Source organism: Balaenoptera physalus, assembly GCF_965194825.1.
Source record: "Balaenoptera physalus genome assembly, chromosome: 4".
In the NCBI taxonomy this organism is placed as follows: domain Eukaryota; kingdom Metazoa; phylum Chordata; class Mammalia; order Artiodactyla; family Balaenopteridae; genus Balaenoptera; species Balaenoptera physalus.
This window is the reverse complement of record NC_138891.1, coordinates 123454914-123477187: the sequence shown is the minus strand read 5'-3', so window position 1 is coordinate 123477187 and position 22274 is coordinate 123454914. Positions and strand designations below refer to the sequence as shown.

The 22274-nt window shown below is 31.4% G+C and overlaps 1 protein-coding gene across 1 annotated transcript in view; it reads right to left on the bottom strand.

The window, feature by feature from the left end:
- Positions 1 to 276: 276 nt before the first annotated feature.
- NCAM2 (neural cell adhesion molecule 2) overlaps positions 277 to 22274 on the bottom strand; it is a 491886-nt gene continuing 469888 nt past the window's right edge. Inside the window, exons 16-18 of the mRNA XM_082460389.1 lie at positions 19070 to 19274; positions 11318 to 11437; positions 277 to 9301 (exon numbers count right to left, since the gene is read on the bottom strand). Coding sequence (XP_082316515.1) covers positions 9190 to 9301; positions 11318 to 11437; positions 19070 to 19274 — 437 coding nt within the window. The 3' untranslated portion in view covers positions 277 to 9189. The remainder of the gene's footprint in view (positions 9302 to 11317; positions 11438 to 19069; positions 19275 to 22274) is intronic.

Sequence of the window (22274 nt, the reverse complement as noted above, 5' to 3'; positions counted from 1 at the left end):
GGATTACAATTTAACACATACAAAACTCACACTCTTTTTAAAGGACTTTTATCAGCTTGAAGTCAATGGGCTTAGTTTAAATGAAAATAGATTTCTAGGTACTAAATACATCTGGTCAGGAAGCAGGCCAAAAAATTTACTCATAACCACACATCATTTTCTACATAAAAGCAAAGATATCAAAAGTCACCCTAAGAGTCACTGAGAAGAATAATTTTAGTAACCACTTCCAGGGAGTAGAACCAGATCTAAATTGCGGAAAATCCCCTATAGTGAAGGAAGGGGGAATTACATTTCTTCCTGGACTTACCATGAGGTTAGATCCTAATAAACCCATCGTTAAGTATCATAAATTGAAAATGCATTTAATACACCTAACCTACAAAATATCATAGCTTAGCCTAGCCTACCTTAAATACGCTCAGAATATTTACATGAGCCTACACTTGGGCAAAGTCATCGAATACAAAGCCTATTTTATAATAAAGTGTTGAGTATTTTATGTAATTTATTGAATACTATACTGAAAGTGAAAAACAGAACAGTTGTATGGGTACAGAATGATTGTAAGTGTATTCATCGTGCACCCTCATGATCCTGTGGCCGAGTGTGAGCTGTGGCCCCTGCAGCTGTCCAGTGTCACCTGAGAGGATTGTATTACCTATTGCTAGCCGGGGCAAAGATAAAATTTGCAATTGGAAGTACAGTAGATACTGAATGCCTATCGCTTTTGCACCATCATAAGGTCAAAAAATCCTAAGTCAAACAGTAGAAAGTTGGAGACTGTCAGTAGTAACTCTTGATTGGCTGGACTTCAGAGATTCTACAGAGAAGAAATTGTCAAATGCCCTCATTTCCTCCCTCCTTAATTTTTGAATGGCAGCGTCTATTGGTCTATTGTTATTTTCCTGCCCCTGTCTCACAACTCTCTGTAGGGTTTTCTGGGAGCAGTTGTGTTTTTTGTGTCCAGGCTTCAGCACTAAAAAGGTGCTCTTAATGTATACAGCTTGAGGAACCTTATCAGAACGTGGAATTCATTTAGTTGAATAAATTCTGAAATTTAAACCTGATCCTGATAACATGATGAGATAAGGTTTTGGAAGTCTTGGGAAGGGGTGAGTGAATTTTGCATGTGGAAAAGACGTGAAGCATTAGGAAACAAAAGGAGGATAGTTCCATACTATAACACAGGTGGTATTCAACAAATCATACTCTTGTTTACAACTCCTATGCTCACACTTTGATGATGTGTTTGTTCACATGACTTTATTTAACCATTTGGACATCGCAAGTGTGATGAAAAAAGGCTTGGTAAGTATGTACACATTGGAGCTTCCATTTTTAAGATTCCCTCTTATAAGGCAGTAGTCACATAAATGAGCTCCACTACACCGCATGGAACAAAATAATTGCCAAGCTAAGTCAAGGTAGCACACATAGTCATGGCAAATATTACACTGTTGATGTTTTAAACTATTACATTTGGGTTTGATTTGTTATTCAGCAATAGATAACTGAAACAAAAATAGAAGTAATAAAATGGAAAGCCATTCTTTCTACTTTTTCAGGCTCAAATTTAGCCTATTAAATAATTTATGAAGTTATATATTATGAAACCATTGACTTTATTTATGGTTTGTCTCTAAAGGATATGAAATAGCTTCCTAACACAGTGTTGAAATATGACAGGTATAGAGATAATCATAACTACCATTTATCTGGCATTTTGTGTGGTAGACACTGCTTAAAGAACTTCATAAACATTATCTCAATAAATCCTTACATCGACTCATGGAGATAAATATTACTCACTTTAGAATCGTTATTTTATTGATGAGAAAGTCAAGTTCTAAATTTGTGTATAAATTGTTCAAGTTCAGAGCTAGCAATAGGTAGTAGGAATTGGTATGTGAGCCTGGGTGTATTCTAATTCCAATATCTAGGTTCTTATCTATTTCCTATTATTACTTCAATGATCCCAGTTCTATTCCCACTGCAATTTTGTGGGCAATTCTTCCTTCATCTTTTTTTTTTTTTTTTTTTTCTTTCCTGGTGAGTATAAATGTGAATTTCTTGGTTTCTGAGTTAGTGAAAGTTGCATTTATGCTTTTCAGAGGGTGTTTTGGTTAGAATTGGAAGAGGAGCTTCACATAATCAAGCTTGATGATAAAGCTTCTGCAACCCCCCTTGAGTATCTTGAGTATGTATTTTACAAAGTTTGGGTCCTTGCTTACAAATAAGATGACTATTTTCTTCTCCTAGTCAATGTCTCCAAGTATAAAGAAAATTGCAACTTCCATCTAAAACTCTCCATTTATAAACGACCCTTCCATGAGAATTTGTAATGACTTGATCTCCAGATGTGATAGTATACAAATGTTTTGGATTGATTTTGGTAATCAATTTTTCTTCTATATACTCTTTCTTCAATCTTGCTGGTCAGTTTTAGACATTGATCATGCTTATGATAGGCAAAAGTAAGATTAAACTGATCCAGTAGGGAATGTGAAAATTGGAGATGGAAGAGCAGACGTTGATATGAACTGAATCATCAAGTTAATCTTTTTCCAAACACTAATATGCCTTAGTACTAGAAACATCTGCCTTTATAGCCTTCTGGATTAATAAAAAGTCACAGTAAATTAAATTTTGATTAAATTTTATATTATTCTAGTACAGTAGTACAGTTGTCTCTCCCATCTTAAGTTATCCAGGTAAGTTGTAATACTCAAATGTATACATTTTGTTTTGGAGAACAAAGCTATGCCAAGAATAAGTACATATACAAGACACTGCACATAGAGAATATTATTTTTATTTTGAGAACATTCTAAGTTGTGTATTGAAAAAAATCTTTCAGAAAAGAAAGAAATTTAAAAAGAAATTTAACATGCTAACTCCATGTATGACATGAATCTTAGGAGACATACATTCATTACTTGCACCACAAGTAAAGAGGATTTATGGAGGCAGTGGCTTGGGTTAGAAAGAAATAGAAGAAACTCTAAAATATTAACAGGATTAACTAGTCAATTCTCTTCATATATCAGCGACTTGGTTTTGGTCTATTTCTCATGACATATTTTGCATTTTATTATAACTATTCTTTCATTAAATATAAGATACTAAGAGAACAAACACAAAATATATCTGTCCCCATTTTTTCACCCTTCAAAGCTTATTTAATGTTATTTTTATTCTATATGTATATGTACTTTGGGCAATTTGTAAAGCTTATATTGAAAATTGCCCCCTTGTGAAAATTCAGCTTTTTTTTTTTCATTTTAAGAATGAGTTAAATTTACACTGGTTATAAAAATAAAAAGAAAGAAAACACTTTGTAAAAGCTTGTGAGATGTCATTAGCTTCTCTTCGCTTTTAACTCACAAAATCCTAAAAGAAGATAATCTATATGAGAAATAAAATTCCAACATGAACTAGAAGTGAATACTGGCTTATCATTAAAAGTGTGTCTTTTAACCCAGTGCGTATCAAATTTTTGTGTACGTCAGAATTATCAGAAAGGCTTATTAAAAGACAGACCCTGGGCCCTTCTCCCAGATTATTCTGATTTACTAGGTCCGTGGTTGGGTCCAGAAGCTTCCATTTCTAACAAGTTCCCAGGTGGTGTTGATGCTGCTCATCTGGGGACCACGTTCTGAGAACCACTGCTCTTACCAACTGTTTATTCATTAAATTCTCTGACTGGGCTCAGTGTAGAAGCCAAAAGACTGACTCAGGGTGAGGCAAGATGACATAAAGCATTCTCTTCTTTTGAATATATAGAGATAGGTTTGGCAATTTTTTTTTTTAAATACAAAATATTTGTCAAGTCATAAGCTCTCTCACTGCAGAGATATTATTCAAAATAAACATAAATGCAACACTTTATTAAAGTAAAAGTATTTTTACTATTAATATACAAATGGCAAAGAGTGACAATTTTGATATACTGTTAAGCCATACTTTCAATGTCTCTCATAAATACAAAACTTCAACATTTGCAGTATAATTTTTACAGTTTAGACATATATATACAGCATTTCATAGGAACATACTCTATTGAAACAATAAGAAAACTTTGTGGTAGCTAACTTAAGAATATAGAATTTGAATGGCATATATAAGTTAAAGAAAATAAAAGGCAGCGTGTTTTAATGCATACTGAACACAGCATAGAATTCACATACCAAAAAAATAAGATTTTTTTTTAACCTTTATTTCTAAGTTCACAGATACCTAACAGAGTTTAGAGGCAAATGCTAAACCATGAACATTCCTTTAAGAATTGGAACAGATATGTTTCCTCTTAACAGTACCATTTATTTTACACAATGCTTGTTGTTCAGTAAAAAAAAAAATCCTACTTGCAAAATTGAATCATAGGTTCTATCTATGTTAACCCTCTCCTCTGGATTTCTCCTTTGGGTCAGTATAATTGGCCTTAATTTTTATCTACACAATTTTCCTTGTCCCTGCTCCAACACTTCTCATACTAAGATCCTATTTACCTACTCCAAATGTCAGAGGTCTGTTTGCCTTTCTGGATTCTTTCAGTTCTTTGCTCCTCTATTCTCCTATGCCTGGTTGTGATTTGAAATGCTCCAACAGTCATTGCTTTGCTTATTCTTTTCCAAGGAAGGCTAAAACCAGATGCTAAAAGGTATACATTTTAATTTTGGAAAACAATTAAAATAAGTGGTAATATTAAATTTGTATGGGCAATCTTTATATTAATTATGAACATCATGTGATCAAAATTCTGAAAATATTATTAAAAAATTAAAGTGGTGGTACCAATTAATGTAGTTAAGGTATTGATAAAATCCTATAGTGAATAATAAACTATTTTTCCAAGAATATTAAATATGTTATCAAATAAATATTAAGCATTGCATATAATATGAGTCTATGAGAAGAAATTATTAGCACTCTGTATAATGTTGTTAAATAGCTGCATCGACATGGGAAAATGCAATTTTTAAAAAAGGAGAAGAGGGACTTGGAAGGAAATTATATTTGTTCAGCAACTACTACATCTAGGCTCAGTTACACATGTAATCATTTCATCTCAGAACATTATTAAGCCTGTAAGTAGAAGACTTTTTTGAGAGATTTTCATTTTAGGATTGAAGCACTTCATTTCCATGACCTTCCACAGTTGAATTTTGGCATATGCTAACACATCCATATGTGATTTCAGTGTGAAAGACAATGCAATAATGCTTCAAAGGGTTAATAAGAAGATGCAAATCTTTTCTCTCTAAAGATAAGTAATGCAAACCATCTCATGTAAAAAATGTATTTTCATCTACTCATAAAGTCTGTTGAATAAGCACTTGGAGGGATTGAAGTTGAGCATTTACATTATTCTCTGTGATAAAGAATATTGCAAATTTAATAAGTAATTGTAATATGCTATTCCAATATTTCCTAAAATTAAGAAATGGAGATTATTCTTCCTATCACTTCAGCTGTAGATATTTTCATCAGTGTGTCTTATCATCAACAGTGAAGGATGATTTATAATCCCCAATCAGATATATAACAGGAATAATGCAGACTCAAGTGACACCACAATAATTTACCCTATTTTAAAAAGTGTCTGTTGTCTTTGTCTTAAAACTAGTAAAATTCAATTTCAACAGTATCTAGAATGTATTTATTGTCTAGAACAACAAGAACAAATTAAGTATATTTTGTGTGTGCATTAAAATAATTGCTTTGCCATGAGTGGAAATAAGTTACACAGTATAATTTGTTTCATTGAGATTTTGTATTGAAGGTGAAGTAGTCTGAACTGAGCTTATTCACTAAATGTAAATAAGAGAGTAACATACAAGTGTCATAGATATAAGCGAAATATATCAAGAAAGATTGCAGTTTTTTTTCTTTTAATAAAGCAGAATGTCATGCTAATCCAAAGGCACAAATACATCTTAAATATTTAAAATAAGAAGCATAAACTTAAGGTGTGAGTATAAAGTTCCAATTAATTGTTGGCACTCAAATAATTTGATTAATAAAAACTTTCTGTTTATAAAATGTTTAATTCAAAGACCAAGTTTCATGTAAACTTTGCTGGATCAAATAGTCTTTGAAAAAATGTTTTCATAGGTATTAATAGTAAAAAATGAAGTAAAACTCGAGAAACATTACATTAATGTTAGACATTAGTATCAATAGAATGGCCATAAATCAACCCATGAAAATAATAAATCAAAATTCTTACATTTCTTTGCAGATCATTGTAAAATATGTTGATACATAAATTTGTGCCAGTTTTATAAACAAAATACTGCTAAAATGCTGATATTATTGTTCCCTCTTATATGTTATTGGATATAGATTGTCATTGCCTAATTGCACATAACCTATCAAGAAATACCAATATTTTCAGTGATATCTTTGCTTCTTTTTTAAAGTAGCATAGGGTTCTGATTATTTAACACTACTTATATTCATTTCAATATTTTGACATTTTATATTAATGTTTAAGTGTACTCTTAGACAGTAAAAATAACATTTATACAGTTGTATGGATATGTTTAGTCTAGAATAAGAATGAAAAATAAGAAACAGATCATTTCAATTCTACTCATATTTTACAATTTACTACAAGCCAGCTCTTATTTGGAAACTTTTATAAGTAGAGTCATTTGGAGCATTCCATTGAAATGTAAAAAGAAAAAAAAATGTTTATCACAGTATTGCCTTGCTCTTGCAGGGCATAGAGTTCAAGGACAAAAGGTAAGGACCACTCAGACAATTGAAACAGTGCACTTGAAACAGTCTGTTTACAGTTAGTTCCAGATTATCTGTTAACTTCAGATCATTACTCCACATTAGTGGCAAGAAATTTAACAGCATACGTATGTATATATATGTGTATATATATATATATATATATATATATATATAAGAAATATTTAATTAAACTGCTTTACATAGAAAGCCCAAAGAAATGCGAGAAACAGGACTTTCAAACTGAGGGAAAAACAATCTTTGTTTTTTATTATGATTTCTCTGCTCTTGAAGTATAGCGTGGATATAACAATAGTAAACATGCTAAATTGCTTTCTCAGTTTTCCTAATTCTTTCACCATAATTACTTTAAAACCTCGTAGCCCTATCCAGGAAAAATTAGTATCCATGCCTACTGCTTCATGGACACTTTGCTAAGCTTGGTTACTCTGCACAAACCAATTCAAGTATTTTGATTAGTTTTAGCACATTCATGCGAAAGGGATAAAACAGTAAAATAAAGCAAACAGATGATCGGACAAACATAACTTAAACAGCAACAGTCAAATCCATCAAAAGACCAGTTGGATAATTACTACTCAAATTCCTAGGTAGGCACAGGAATTTTTTTCTTCAGAATATTCCTGAAAATATAGCAAGGAGAGATTCCTACATCATATAACCCTGTAAATTATGGCAAGGACACTGTAGAGATTTAGTGTCTGAACTGCAGATGGGCAGGTTCTGTCCTCTGATAACCATAGTTTTGGAGAATTAGTCATCTCACCTTGGTTGACAGTTTCAAGCACTTTGTAAATAAAAGTGTTCATGAGTGACATTAATATTATATTTAATATTTATCAAATAATCTCCATAGAGAGATACCCTAAAGCAGGTCACTCTGCACTAAGACTTTCCTCCAGTGTTCTACTGGTCTGCATTCCATAACCAGTGCAAGTTTGAGCTATGATACCACCTGAAACAAGAAGTTATGAATGTGATGGGGCCTAAAGAAACCTTTGGCTCTCTAGGGTAAGAAATAATCTAAAACCTGCTCCCAATTGGTATGTATATTTATAATCATAAATACATTTTCTTTTTACCTTACATATAAGTGAAAATCATGTTTCAGCCTTTTACCTCTGGGAGCTTGCATAGCTTGGAAGTTAATAAATATTTTATTCTGGTATATATTACTAATAAGTGACATTAGAAAGTTTGTGTTGAATAGTTAAGGAATTTCTTCAACCCAAGTTGTTTATCAAAATCTTAAAATGACTTCTAGCTACAACATCCAGAATAAAAACAGATAGTGGCAATTCAATTGTTCATCATTGACACTTTTATGGCAATGTCTAAATGTCAATTTCGCCATAATTTAACCACTAAGGATTTTAATTCCCATTAGCCAGTTACATATAAGGATTGACCTATAACACTGGGAAAATGAGGTTTTAAACAAAGATTATCTAAAACAATGGGCAAAACTGTATCTGAGGATATGATTCGAAGTATTTGAACACTAAAGACTCATTTTTGATAAAATTATTTTAAAAAGTAAAAGGTAATCACATATTTATAAGTATATCAAGACAACATTGATATTGTTCCCATTTCAATTTACTTTATTTGAAGCTGAGGGCAGAAATCAATATTATTTTCACTTGCAATACATTTCCTTTGTGTGTAATCCATTGTGAGTGAATATGGCATGTATAAGAGATAGAGATTTATGGACTCTTTCTAATCTAATTTTACACACAACTAATATTCATTTAAATGGGTAATGATTTTGATCTGGCACTTCAGTCTATTAAAAATTCAACTTTGAAGTAGCATTGTAATTATAACTTAAAAAGAGTTTTCCAAAGTTTCTCTCATATTTAACATCTGCTAAAGATAACTGGCTCCTTCAAGCCTAAGTTCCCTGAAATTCTCTGGATGAAAAGTGTAACCTTTATTAAGTATTTTCATCTTAAACTGAAATCCACTTTAATAATCTATTTGCCCAAGATTGGATTAAAAAACATGCAGGGCTTTCTTATACATTTAACTCACAAAGATTTTGTTTTGTTTGTTTTTCCTTAAACCCCTACTTGTGGAGAGGTTGTGTTATGAAATATAGTTCTTAAGAAATAGAGCACTTTATCCATATAATAAATTGCAGTACTTCAATCATAGAGTCAAATTGATACCCAAGAGTTGGTGCCGGTCAGGTCTCTATATTGAAATTCATAACAAAAGAAACAACAACAGCAACAACACAACAACAAAAGGAAATGGACCATGGGCAGGAGTATTTGATCATATGTATATGTGTACAAGCTATTCCAAGCTAGAAGTTTCCCAAGAAATTAAGGTCAATGGAATAGTTTTGGTCATAGGGTCACTGCAATCTAAATGCTCTTTGTAGCATTCATTGTTAAAGACTCTGTGATCTTGGTGTTATGCTTTGCTGTCGTCTTCTTTTGATTGAATGATGTCATTAGAAACCTTAATTTCTATAGTTTCTGGATTTAGGACTTCTTTCCCATTTTCTTCTTTTAAAGGCAATTTTCTGGAAAAGAATAGAAAAATAATAAACAATTGGCTAAGGCACTTTAAGTGGTATCTCAACATTTAAGTTATTGTTTTGTAGAAGGAAATAGAGTACAATTATTAGAATGAAAAAAATCAGATTTGCTAAATATCAAATTGACAGAAATATAATCTAAAAGATAATAATACAATATTGTCTACTGTAAAAATGTGATGTAATGAATAATAATGAATGAAACAATGCATTTGCAGATTTGGATGCACCAAATTGTTCATTATACAGTGGCTTTGGCTTAATAACCTTCTGATGTATTAAAAATATAATGAAGTGTTTTGGATTATGAAAAAGCCAAAATAATTTTATATGTTAACTAGCTGATTTACTAGTACTCCAGTTTTTCAAGTAAAAACAATCAACAGATGCTGCCATATCTGTTACATAAAATTCAAAAGCTGGGTGAATTAGTAATATTCTTTGGAACTTAATGCCAACAGATATATTTCAGGACTTTTCCACTTTTTTATATTTATTATATATGTTTCTTTAATTGATCTCTTTTCACTATTATTTTTTCTTGATACTTTTGTAATTTTATACCACTTTTTTGAGAGTTTCCAATTGTAACCTATGAAGCAATAACAACCTTTGTTTCTTAATATTAAGACAGCTTTACAAATCATACTATGATGACAATAAATCAAGATTTAGAGTTTTTTCTACCAGCCTAAACTCAATGCTTTATTATTACATCTTGTGCATATGGTTTTGAAGGCAGTATTTCCTCCTTTGACAAAGTAATTTTTTCACATCAAAAAAATTAAGTTACAAATAGAATTCTAATTCACCTCCGTGACTTCAGCCTCACCATTTTATGGAGTAGTGAATGCTACTATGCTAGCTCCTCTGGGATTTATTTGTAATTTCTTTTATGTTTCTGAATGAGAAGAGAAAGCCATGTCTTTTGAAAGTCAAAGCTATTATGCGAAAACTAACCAATCGAAAGTAAGTTATTTCATTGCTGGAGTGAAGTAACATTTACTTTGTACCTACTAGGGCAGGCTCTCTTTTATGTTTACTATAAATAGTGCATTCAGAGTTCTTTTCTCCCATTCCTAAATACTGAAAACATTGATAATAAAGGATTATAAAAAAATGGGTTATTTCTAGCAGCAAAATATACAGAAATTTAGAGCTTGAATGGGAGGTTAGCATAATGCTTAATATATCTCTTACTCACAAAACTATGTATTAAATTTGTAATTAACCAGTGTTGCCAACTAATTCTTGGATGGTGTACTTTTGCATATATATTTATTCACTATTTATATTTATGTTAAATTGTATTTTTAAAGATTACTGTTAATGCTATTATTTTTACGTTGAGTATTTCTTTTCTTTAATTGAGAACCAGAGTAGTTATTAAATCATCTTGTTTTGGTTTGGTTTGGTTTCAAAATATGGCCCGTTCTATGTAAGGGCATTTTCTCAACTAATCTTCATACACACCATTATATCATAGTCAGTGTTAATTAATAGATAGGAATTTGTTTTGTTGTGTAATATTTTGCTTCATTGAAAAGACTTCTGATTTCCAAAGGGAAGTGTATAGATGTGTTTATTTCACACTATTTCTATTTTAGACTGTCATATTCATATTCAAAGCAATAGCTAATTTTCTGACACATTTTTATTTCAGTAAAAATCAATCACATTTTGCAAGTATTACTTTTTTAAACAATAAGATTAGTGTAGGAAAATCCAACTATTTGACATGCTTGCATCATTTTGATATTTTTGCATAAACTTCTGAATATATTTGTGAACAGGAGATTTTTCTCTGATGGTACAAAATCTTCATGTGAAATATCTCAATAGAAAATGGATTTTAGATATTCACATGTACTTTCATTGAAGAAGAAACACCATTGTTTTTAAAATGATGTTATTTGTCAATATGTGCTAGAAATAATTATAATGTGTTCATCCCTTTACAAATACTTATCCAAGAATAATTAAGCATTTCAAGCTACATACTCAGGTTCTGTTAGTGGTGTGGTTTCATTTGGCTCATTTACTGGGCTCCCATCTTCATGATTAGTAATTCTTTCATCCTCTGTTCTCATCTCCACTATTGGTTCTTTTGATCCATCTTTCCTAGAAAAATAAAGAAAAAAAAAATCTTACCTATGAAATGTAAAAAAGGATGCTTTATGGAACATGGTTAAAATCTCCACAAAATCCTGCCACCCCTGGATTCTGATCCAGCTTGGTCAGAATAAGAATACCACTAAGAATTTTTTTCCATTTAAATTCATCTAGTCATATATTGTTCAGAAAAAATAGAAAGAAGAAATTCCATTTTGTCTAGAATTCTTTTCCTCATCAAAATATTTCACAAAAGTAGTTCAAATTTTCAATTTGATTATGCAGTTTCTTTTGGAAAATAAATGAAAATTATTTCATTAAATATAAGTTATGACATGAAGTAGCTTCTTCCCCCTAATTAGCCATACACATTAAAATATATATTTTTATTTTAAAAATAACATTAAATAAAAACATGTTGTATTTGAAAAATAACATTGCTTCTTTATCAAAATCTGGAAGATAAAATTTATATATAAGATACGTTTAGTTTCAAATGTCTCTGAATTTATATGATTTTAACTATAATGTAACCATTGACGTATATTTCATATATTTATGTTTTCAAGAAAATAGTTTAAAAAGAACAATATTGTAACATATATGCATGATTATTTTCACTTATAATTTCTTATCCATGTCATTTTGTTAGATGTCTAAAATCTGAAATTAAGTGTAATTTATCATAATTGTGAGTAGAAATTTTACTGCAAGGTTTTGTAGCACAAAAAATAAACAAAAGAAAGAAAAACAAGGAAGCCATTTGCTGATGATAAAGAATGAAGTGAGATATAAGTGTTGAGAATGATGTACTCATCATACAGATTACAAATATGGCACACGAAAAAAAATTAGGAAGGAATGGGTGTTTTCAACTACCCAGGAATATAGTCTTACCATACAATCCCACAATTGTGCCCTATGTGTTTACCCAAATGAGCTGAAAACTTATGTCCACAGAAACATCTGTGCAGAAGTTCTGTTCATAATTGCCAAAAACTGGAACAAACTGAGATGTCTTTCGACAGGTAAATGGATAAACAAACTGTGGTACATCCATACAGTTGAATATTACTCAGCAATAAAGAGAAGTGAACTCTCAAGCCAAAGAAAGACATAGAAGAACTTTAAATGCATATTGCTAGGTAAATAAGTCAATCTGAAAAGGTTACATACTGTGTAATTCCAACTAAATGACATTCTGGAAAAAAACAAAACAAAACAAAACTATAGAGACAGTAAAAAGATCAGTGGTTGTCAGGGGTTCAGGATGAGGGAGTGAGGGCAGGACGTAATGGTGAAGCACTGGTCATATTAGGGCAGTGAGTGTATCCTATTTGATACTGTAGTGGTTTCGTAATCATATGATGATGAAATTAGTTCTTTAAAATCAAGTAAACTAGGATTACATTTAAAAGAATGCAAACAACAAAAACCCAACAATGGCTCAAATATTTAACAGACCTCACAAATGTTGAGACCTGAAAAGAAAAATATTAAGGCTAATAAAACACTTTGATCAGGTGGCAGGTGTGATGTTGTTGCTTTTGTTTGAGTATGTAGGTACCTCACATAAACACACAAAATTTTGAAGAAAATCTAGAAGTCAACAGTGAAGAACTCTTTTTACATCTTTAAAATTCAAATGTCTGTTGGAGCTGGTGGTTCAAACATGTTCAACAACATCCTCTGTTTTGGGGCTCCAAGGAAGCAAGAGCTATATAATAGTAGAGATGATGAAGAAGCACTTCATCATTAGATTTTAGTTTTGTTTTTTTTTTTTTCTTGGTTGTTTGCTGTTGTTGTTATTCTTCAATTGATTCTTTTAAAAAATTCTTCATGATACCAATGCTCTTGATGACATAGAGGATGATACTGTTTGAAAAGCATGGCTATTGATGATTCTGAGCAGAAAAGTGATTCAAAAAACAGATTTTATTTTTAATTATTTTAATAACAGGTACAGATCTGTGAAGAAATGAAACAGAATGCAAAGAAAAGATAGAAAAGATAGTGAATTTGGATTTTAATTGTATACTTTCTTACCAAAAATAAACGGATAAGCAAAGAACTTTAAACTAGAAAGGATAAAATAAACATTATTGAAAAGAAATGAAGGAGTAACATGAGAAAATGGTGAGTTGTCCTAAAATCTTTATTTTTGGTTTTAATAATCTTTTTGATTTTTAGCTTGTTAGCATACAGTACAGACTAATACAAAAGGGTAGAGAGGGAAAAGTGACTCTCCCTTCCACTGTCTGTAGGATATTTAGTTATCTATCAGAGAGACAATTACTGTTGCATATTTTTGCCTTGTTTCCAAGAGATACTGTAGGCATATGCCAGCATGTATGTGTGAAAGTGAATTATTTTTAAACAAAGGATAGCATACTAACTGTGTGTAATTTTACCTTTTCAATTTACACTAGGTATTAGCTGGAAGCCATAAAAGAGCATTTAGAGCTGCCTCAATCTTTTTCATGGTGCATACTTTCCCATTGTATATATTCACCACGAAGTATTTGAACAGTCTCTAACTGACAAACATTTAGGTTGTTTCCAACCTTTCTTATTACAATAAATACTATCTGAAGCACACATATAACCTACATGAGTCTAATTCCTATTCTGTATAAATTACATTTAATTATTCTTCTAGTAATATCAGAATAATTACCAATATGGAATTATAAAGAGTGACAAAGCAATATTTTGTTTAAATTGGCATAAAATATATGCCAAAATTTATAGAAATTTTTACAATTTATAAACTGGTAAACATAGAAATTCTGGCCAGATTTCTAGAACTGATTATTAAGCAGAAAATGATGACAAGTATAGCAGAGCAGTTAAGAGGATGTGTCCTAGAACCAACCTGGCTGGTTCTCGCAACTCACTGCTTAAACATTTCTGGCTTGGTTAGTAAAACAGAGAAGATAAAGATACCAAACTAATTTCTGCCGTGTCCTTAGAATAGTGCCTGACATGCATGCAGTACTCAATCATTGTTAACTGTCATCACCATCCTAGGAGGGCAAGGAGGATTTATGTTAGGAAATATACTACCAAAACTTGCAACTTGAACAAATTAAATAAGAGCAAAATGAAAATATATTGATGCAAACTGAGAAAGAATATTTTATACAGTTGATCAATTCTTAAATGAAAATGTAAAGTTCATATAAATAATGGCACCACTAGCATAATCCAAACTTTGGGATTGATTGGGGAAAATATTTGCAACAAATGCAACATCAAATGATTAAGGGTCACATTATATAATCAACAAGTGAAAGAAAAGTCAAACAACTCTATGAAAATGTGTAAAGAATATGAACAGGAAATTCCAAGAAGAATGAAGTGACCAAAAGAAAATCATAAAACAAATAAGCTCAGACTCAACCCCGATTAGAAAAATGCAAATTTTAAATGATATTTTTCACTTATTAGATTGAAAAATAAACTGATAATAGTCAGTGTTTGAGAAGCACTGTAGGAAATATATATTCTATGATTATTTGCAAGGTGAATTGGTACTGGTTTTTGTGGGCAATTTGCCAGTATTTTTCAGTTTTGATCTTCCATTCCATATGTAGGAGCTTCATGTACATTTACAACAGGATTGATGTAAAAACGAAGTTCAAAACAGCATAATATACTTTAATATTATAAAGATATTGAAAGTCTTATCTAAATTTTAACAATAGAGAAGTGGATAAATACACTATGATATATAATACTATGGAATACTACTTATTTATTTTAAAAAAGAGTCAGAAATTCATGTACTGAAATGGGACATTTTGAAGCTGCATTGTTATGTGAGAAAAATTGCACACACACATACATATATACATATGTACATATAAAAATCAGTGTGTGTATGTGTGAGGGGAGGTGTATGTTTGTGTAGTGTGTGAAGGCAGATGTAATTCTTACCTTTGCTTCTCTAGCTTTTTTCATGATTTTTTCTTTATTTTTGAATTTCTGTAGTTTGCAAATTATATGCTTAGGTGTAGTTTTTTATGTTTTATTTTGATTTTTATCCTTCTTGGTGTCTTCTGAACTTCCTGGATCTGTGGTTTCATGTCTGATATTAATTTGGGGACATTCTCAGTTATTATTGTTTCAAATATTTCTCCTGTTCCTTTCTTTCTTTCTTTCTTCTTCTGGTATTCCTTTTGTGCATATGTTTAGCCTTTTGTAGTTGTCCTACAGTATTAGATATTCTGTTTTCTTTTTTTTCAGTCTTTTTTTTGTTTGCTTTTTAGTTTTGACATTTGCTGTTAAGATCTTCTCAAGATTCTTTCCACAGCCATGTCTAGTCTTGCTAATAAGCTGATCAAAGGGATTTTTCATTTCTGTTATGGTGTTTTTGATCTCTAGCATTTCTTTTAGATTCTTTCTTAGAATTTCCACCTCTGCCTACATTTCCCATCCCTTATTCCATGCTGTCTACTTTATCCATCAGAGTTCTTACCATAAAAAAAAATTCTTGGTCTGATGATTCCAACATCCCTGCCTTATCGAATCTGGTTCTGATGCTTGCTCCGCCTCTTCAAACTGATTTTTGCCTTCAGTGTGCCTTGTAATTTTTTCTTGATAGTGGGACATGATGTACTGGCTAGAAGGAACTGCTAAATATAGACCTTTAGTAATGTGGTGGTAAATTTTGGTGTAAAGAGGATGCATTCCATAGTCCCATGATTCGGTCTCTGTCTTTTAGTGAGTCTGTGCCCCCGGACTGTGAACTTCATAATTTTTTCTCATTTTTTTTCCCCTTTAAGTGGAACAGGATGGTTAGAGTGGACTCAAGTTGGGTATTTCCCTTCTCCCATGTGGCAGTAAAGGGGGCCAGAGCTATGTATCCCTCTTTCTGCATGCTGAAAAGCCATTTACACACACACACACACACACACACACACACACTTGACTAGTTACTTCCTATTCTTTTTTATATTTTAGTTCTTTCACAACTTGCTCAGCTAAGTCTGATAAAGTCAATTCATTCTTTTTTGAAAAGTAGTATTTACAACAGAAATTTCTTATTTATTTATCCATTTGATTGTTTTTTAATCGAAATGTGTTTTCCATCACAGTAACTAGATGATGGCAGGGACTAGTTTGCTTCCTCACAGTTGTATCTCTGGAGCTTAGATAGTGCCTGGTTATCTAGGTGTTCAATAAATATTTGCTATTGCAAATTAATGCTTGGGTAAATAAGGGTATACATAAAGTTTGGTAAAATAGTAATCTTTAACCATTTTATAACATAAACTATGAGAATTCAAGATAAATGTTAATTTACATTGAAAGCCAAATAATGGAATATTCTAGGACTTTACAAAATGCCGTCCTGTATGCCATTGACTTTAATTTCTCTTTTTTCCTGCAATATAACGTTCTTTAAATAAGAATGCTCTAAGTGTTTAATTAATGTGTTTTGTAAGAAATCTACACAGTCTTATAACTTGTGATAACATGAAAGGACTAGTCTTAGAATGCTTGGGGTCATATTTAGAAGCTAGTATATATCCAATTAATCAAATCAATTATGTCCTATTTCTCATTGAGGTTTTATATATATTTTTTCCAATTTGAATAATGAATTTTTGAAGAAGAGTTGAAAACTGTTTTCCTAAGGCAGAGGAAATTGTGATTTAAAAGCCTATGATAGACAGCAAGCATGGAATGAACCATGTGTTTTCATCTTTACAAGTCTTTAAGGTTAATTAAACTTGGCAGGAATTACAAACAAAAGTGTTGGCGGATAAATTACCAATTAATAAAGTCAAATAAAAACAAACAGCAGAACTTAGATGTACCTCATTTTTTTGCACGTGGTCATCAACATCCCTGTAATTAAGACAAAAAAGTGAAGGTCCTTTTTGATTTCTCTCTTTCTTTCACCCCAAAGTTGAATCCATCAGCAGTACTTGACTCTACCTCATCTATATTTGGGTGCTATACACTTTTATATGCCTATAGTACTACTGGCTTGGTACAGAAGACCATCATTTTCTACCTGGAATATTTCAAGATTCTCCTACCCAGTCTCCCTGATTCCAAATCTTTCCTTTTCACCTACCAACCCTCCAGTAATCCTTCTTCACAAGTAGCTAAATAAACCGTAAAAAAAAAAACTTTTAGTCACTTTCTATTTTAAAAATATTTCCTTACTTTGACCAAGAAGATTTAATACTTTTGTACTCAGGTAATTCTCCCACCTGATTGGTACCACTCTTTCCCTGCCTCATTCCACTCAGATCCATTTGGCCTTTAAGTAACAAGCTCATTCCTGACTTAATGGCCTTTGTATTTATTGTTACATTGCTTAAAACGTTCCTCCCCTTGATCATTATATTTCTGGCTCTTTATCACTCACTCTTCAGCCTAAGTTTCACCTCCCTGGAGAGGTCTTTAATGACCCAACCTCTAGTAACAATTGTCATTCTGTTTTTCATTTTTCTTAGTGCTTATCACTACCAGACATTTTCAATTTTAGTGTTATCTGTCTTCCTACATTGAAACATGAATTCCATGTGAACAAAGTTTTTGTTTGTTTTGTTCACCACTTTATCCCTAGATTGTATAGAAGTGCTTGTTACCTAGTATTTATTCCATTTAGTTAATAGCAAAGCAAGAATGAAGATATATAAAATTCAGTTTTGAGTCAATGTGTGCATATATATATCATATGTATATATGTATAATTATGTTACATAGTACATTGTTTTCTTGATATGTGAAAAAGTAACTAAAACTAAATTTGGTGATATGTTTATTTAGTTAACAAGACAATCTAAAAGTACAGCGAGTTATTAGGAAGTACAATATGTTTTTACGAGGAAAGCAAGAGATATTGAATAGTGAATTGTTTCCACTATATTTACTATGTCATACATTAATATCTCTTTCAAGCATGAAGTAGAGCCTAATTTCTGTTTGTTCTTTGCTATGTGCTGTGTCCAACAAGTAAGCAGGTGACATTTTGACTGTAATATTTAATGTAATTTTTTAATTGAAAATGTATACTAAGTTATTATCCCATGAAGTGAAAATATTCCTTACAGAATATCCATGAAAAATGGTCATAGACAAATTGCCTAGAAAGACTGAAATGGGCTTTGGAGAAACAAAACCAAAAATAACAACATAAAAACAAAACAAAACAATGTGGCAATGCAAAATGGATTCTCCTATATCCTTAAGCCTAGAAAATAATGTATGAGACCATACACGCTCAAATGTATGTATCAAAAATGAATAGAAATGACTCAGCAATAAAATGAAATGAATTGACACACAGAACATCATGAATGAATTCTAAAACATTATGCTGAGTGAAAGAAGGCAGACAAAAAAATACACATTGTAGGAAACTATATCAAGCTTTATAAGAGCTAAAAATTATCTATGATAAAAAAAATCAGATTATTAGTTGCCTGGGGCAGGGGCAGTTGCCTGGAATAGTGTGGGTTGTCTGATAGGAACATGAGAGAACTTTTGAAGATGATGCTAATATGGAAAGCTTTTTGCATTTCACTCTAATTTTTGCATGAAGAAAACATAAATTTTGAGCTCTTTGTAGTGATATGCAAAGAGTCTATCATTACTTTGATGCAGATGTCTGATACTCACAGGTATGCAGCTTTTCCTTCTTCAAGTTCTTTACTTTTACCACTGGAGCCACTTTTCTTCCCACACATTCTCCTGGTGATGCACATCAATAACCCACATTGTCGAATAAAGAAGCAGCTGACGTCTGTTACCACAAGAATTAACAAGAGTGCAGCGACTCCCAGACCAATGACCGCTCCAAGCCCAAGACCATTAAAAAGTGTGTCTTAAAAATAAAAGAAAATAATTTTATTAAACCCCAGATTAGAAAAGATTATACAGTTATTTAAAAAAAGAAATCATCTTATCCAAGAAATATTCAACTTAAGAGACAGGAAAAATATCTTCATTAGCATACTTCAATTTCATGATTGCTGGGAGCTATTGTCTGGTTTTCAAACAATGTTTTAAGCAACTGACATGATAAGGATTTGAAATATGTCTTACAAACTTTCTTTAGAAAAAACACCCTAAGTAACTCTTCTTTCCAATATACTTCTTGATTACCTTTGGGGAAGATAATGAATATTTTATCATAACCCTAACTGTACTCTATCAGAAATTCAGAGCCATTAATAGATCATCACTTTGTTAAAAGAAAAATTATAGTCAAAACTCCTGTAAGAGAAGTGTTAAATAAATGCTCTATATGGAATCATTTTAGTTTTAAGACTTGGGCTTGCAAATGATGCTGGAGCACTTTGCTTTGACAGAGAATGCTCTTTAAAATATCTGCCTAGAGATATTTTAAAAATCATCATTTCAGAATAAATGGTTTACTTGTATTTTTCCAGTTAATATTTTAACAAATCATATTAGACTAGAAGCAAACTTTAACAGAGTTGTGGTAATTATGACCTTTCTGAAGTCATATCATGAAAAGGTAGGGGAAGATGGGAGCCACTTTTCTGAGACATATGGTTGCAGGAAATTCCAAAAGTCATGGAATTCATGAAAGAGGTGATGGAGAATAGGGTGGAATAGGCTGACTGACAGAGTAAAAATGGCAAGAGTGGCTAGGACAGCAAAAATGAATCAAACGTTATATGCCTGTAGTCAAATATGAGGGTAAATTACACAACTATAACAATGTAGATAGGAAAGTGAGCACAATGGAAAAACACAGGATTAAACTGGTGATACTGTGTTACCTAGAGGGAAAAAAGAGAATTACATGACAATTTTATAGAATTGTTCAAAATGATCAACATGATCATGTTAAAATTTGCTTATGCAACATTATAAAATTATAATTATCATTTTTAATCATAAAATATAATTTTCACTCAGCATCATAATCACATGCTCAGCCTGTGAGTGGGGTGCAATGCAAGTGACAGATACAGGGAGAGATGAAACTTTGAGTTTTGAGAAAACCACTTCCGAAAAAAATGTATATGTAAAACAAAGATTATGTAAGTCATATTTTTAAAGTTAGGTCCAATATATTTTAATCATGACTGAAGAAATTGTGATCCAAAGGAACTGATATAACTGTCCTTATGTTGAATCTTCCACTAACAGGCCAGTCTTGAATATGTCACACCTGTCTGAATCCTAGTTTATTTTTCTGAGTCTAATGTCTAAACTTATTTTATTTTTTTCCAGGAAATACATGTTATTTATATTTCTTAACACTCTCAGAGCTTGCAGATAGATTAATAAAAACCATTCTATTTGTTACACGGTGCCTGGCACTTACCCAGGCAACTTTGTTCTTCACCTGTGCTAGAACACAGATATTCTACAGTGTCCCCATGATGTTGCACGTAAGAACTCTTCAAGCACTGAATCAAAAAACTTGGAACTCACATGCCCAAGAAAAGTGTGATTTTGGTTATAATTATTTTATTTCCGATAATGAGAAACAGGGGATAAACACATGACAGTTGTGGAGGAAAAACATTTTCATGCCATTTTCAGAATCTCCTTCCCCTATCAAAGTTTAACATGATATTTAGATGGTTTTAGTGTAGAAAAATTGCCTAGCTCATATCCAGAGAAATTATTAGCTTCCACAGAACTGTTATCACATGAACCCATTTTAAAGAAAGACTAGAGAAACAAAAATATTTTTCAGCCATGGAAATTTAATATCATTTTTTTATGCGAAGTTCCAATATACAAACGGACAATGAGGTTCTAAATATTATTTAATAATTTTCAAAGATGTATCTATATGCACAATTTAAAAAAATCTAGTGCCTCCTGCTATAAAAATAATGTATCAAGCACACCAGGATTTCTTTTAGTGATTTAAAAAATCATTTTATGCATTTTCTTCCATTATCCTTTTTCAAATATAAATGATTCTCATCTGAATATACTATTACAATATAATGAAGACAACTCAGCTATGAAATATCTTTGATTATATGTAAAGCAAAAATATGTTTTACAGTGTTCATAAGTAATTCTTTTGGATGTACTTCATATGATTCAACAACCAAAGCTCAGACAAGAATAGTAGAAAAATACATCTCCAGTTGAGCTTTAGCCCATCTGGATACATTGAGTCAAATGACATTTGAACTTTAATCACTTCTTTCTTACTTCATTTAGGTTCCTCTCACATGCAAACATAGTTCTAGACAATAAATCCCACAACTCAGTTATGATATATTTGTCCCAATATATAAATCCCCATTTACCTTTTTAAAATGTGAAGACTCTTGCTTTGTATTTAAATGTACTGGATCTGGTGTCAGAAAATCCTGGTTCCATCACTTACTCCTATATATCCTTCGTTGAGTCATTTAACTTTTCTCTAAGACTGAGATGCCTCTTTATTGAAATGGGAACAATTAGGAAAACAACCACCACAAACTAAATCATGAGGTTGTTGGAAAGATTTTTGTGAATATAATAATGTATTTAACACCTCGAACACTTTTGCCCAACACTAAGTAAAAATTTAACGAGTATTATTATCATTACTATATTATTATTATTATTATTATTACAAAATTCTAGCGAAATGAGATTTTGGTTAAAAAAATAGACCATTTAAAGTTAAATTAGTCCAGTAAATATATTTCTTCATCAGCGACCTTCAGAATCTCTTGTTAAGCATTGATTATTCTCCTGAGAAAAAGATCACTGTTTTAAAAAATGAATTAGTTTTAGCTAGTTAGCTTTTAAATGATAAATATTTTATTCGTGACCTTTTTAGCATTAAATCAGTATATTGATCTGCTCCATTCCCAAGTTAGAAAAAGCTCTTAGA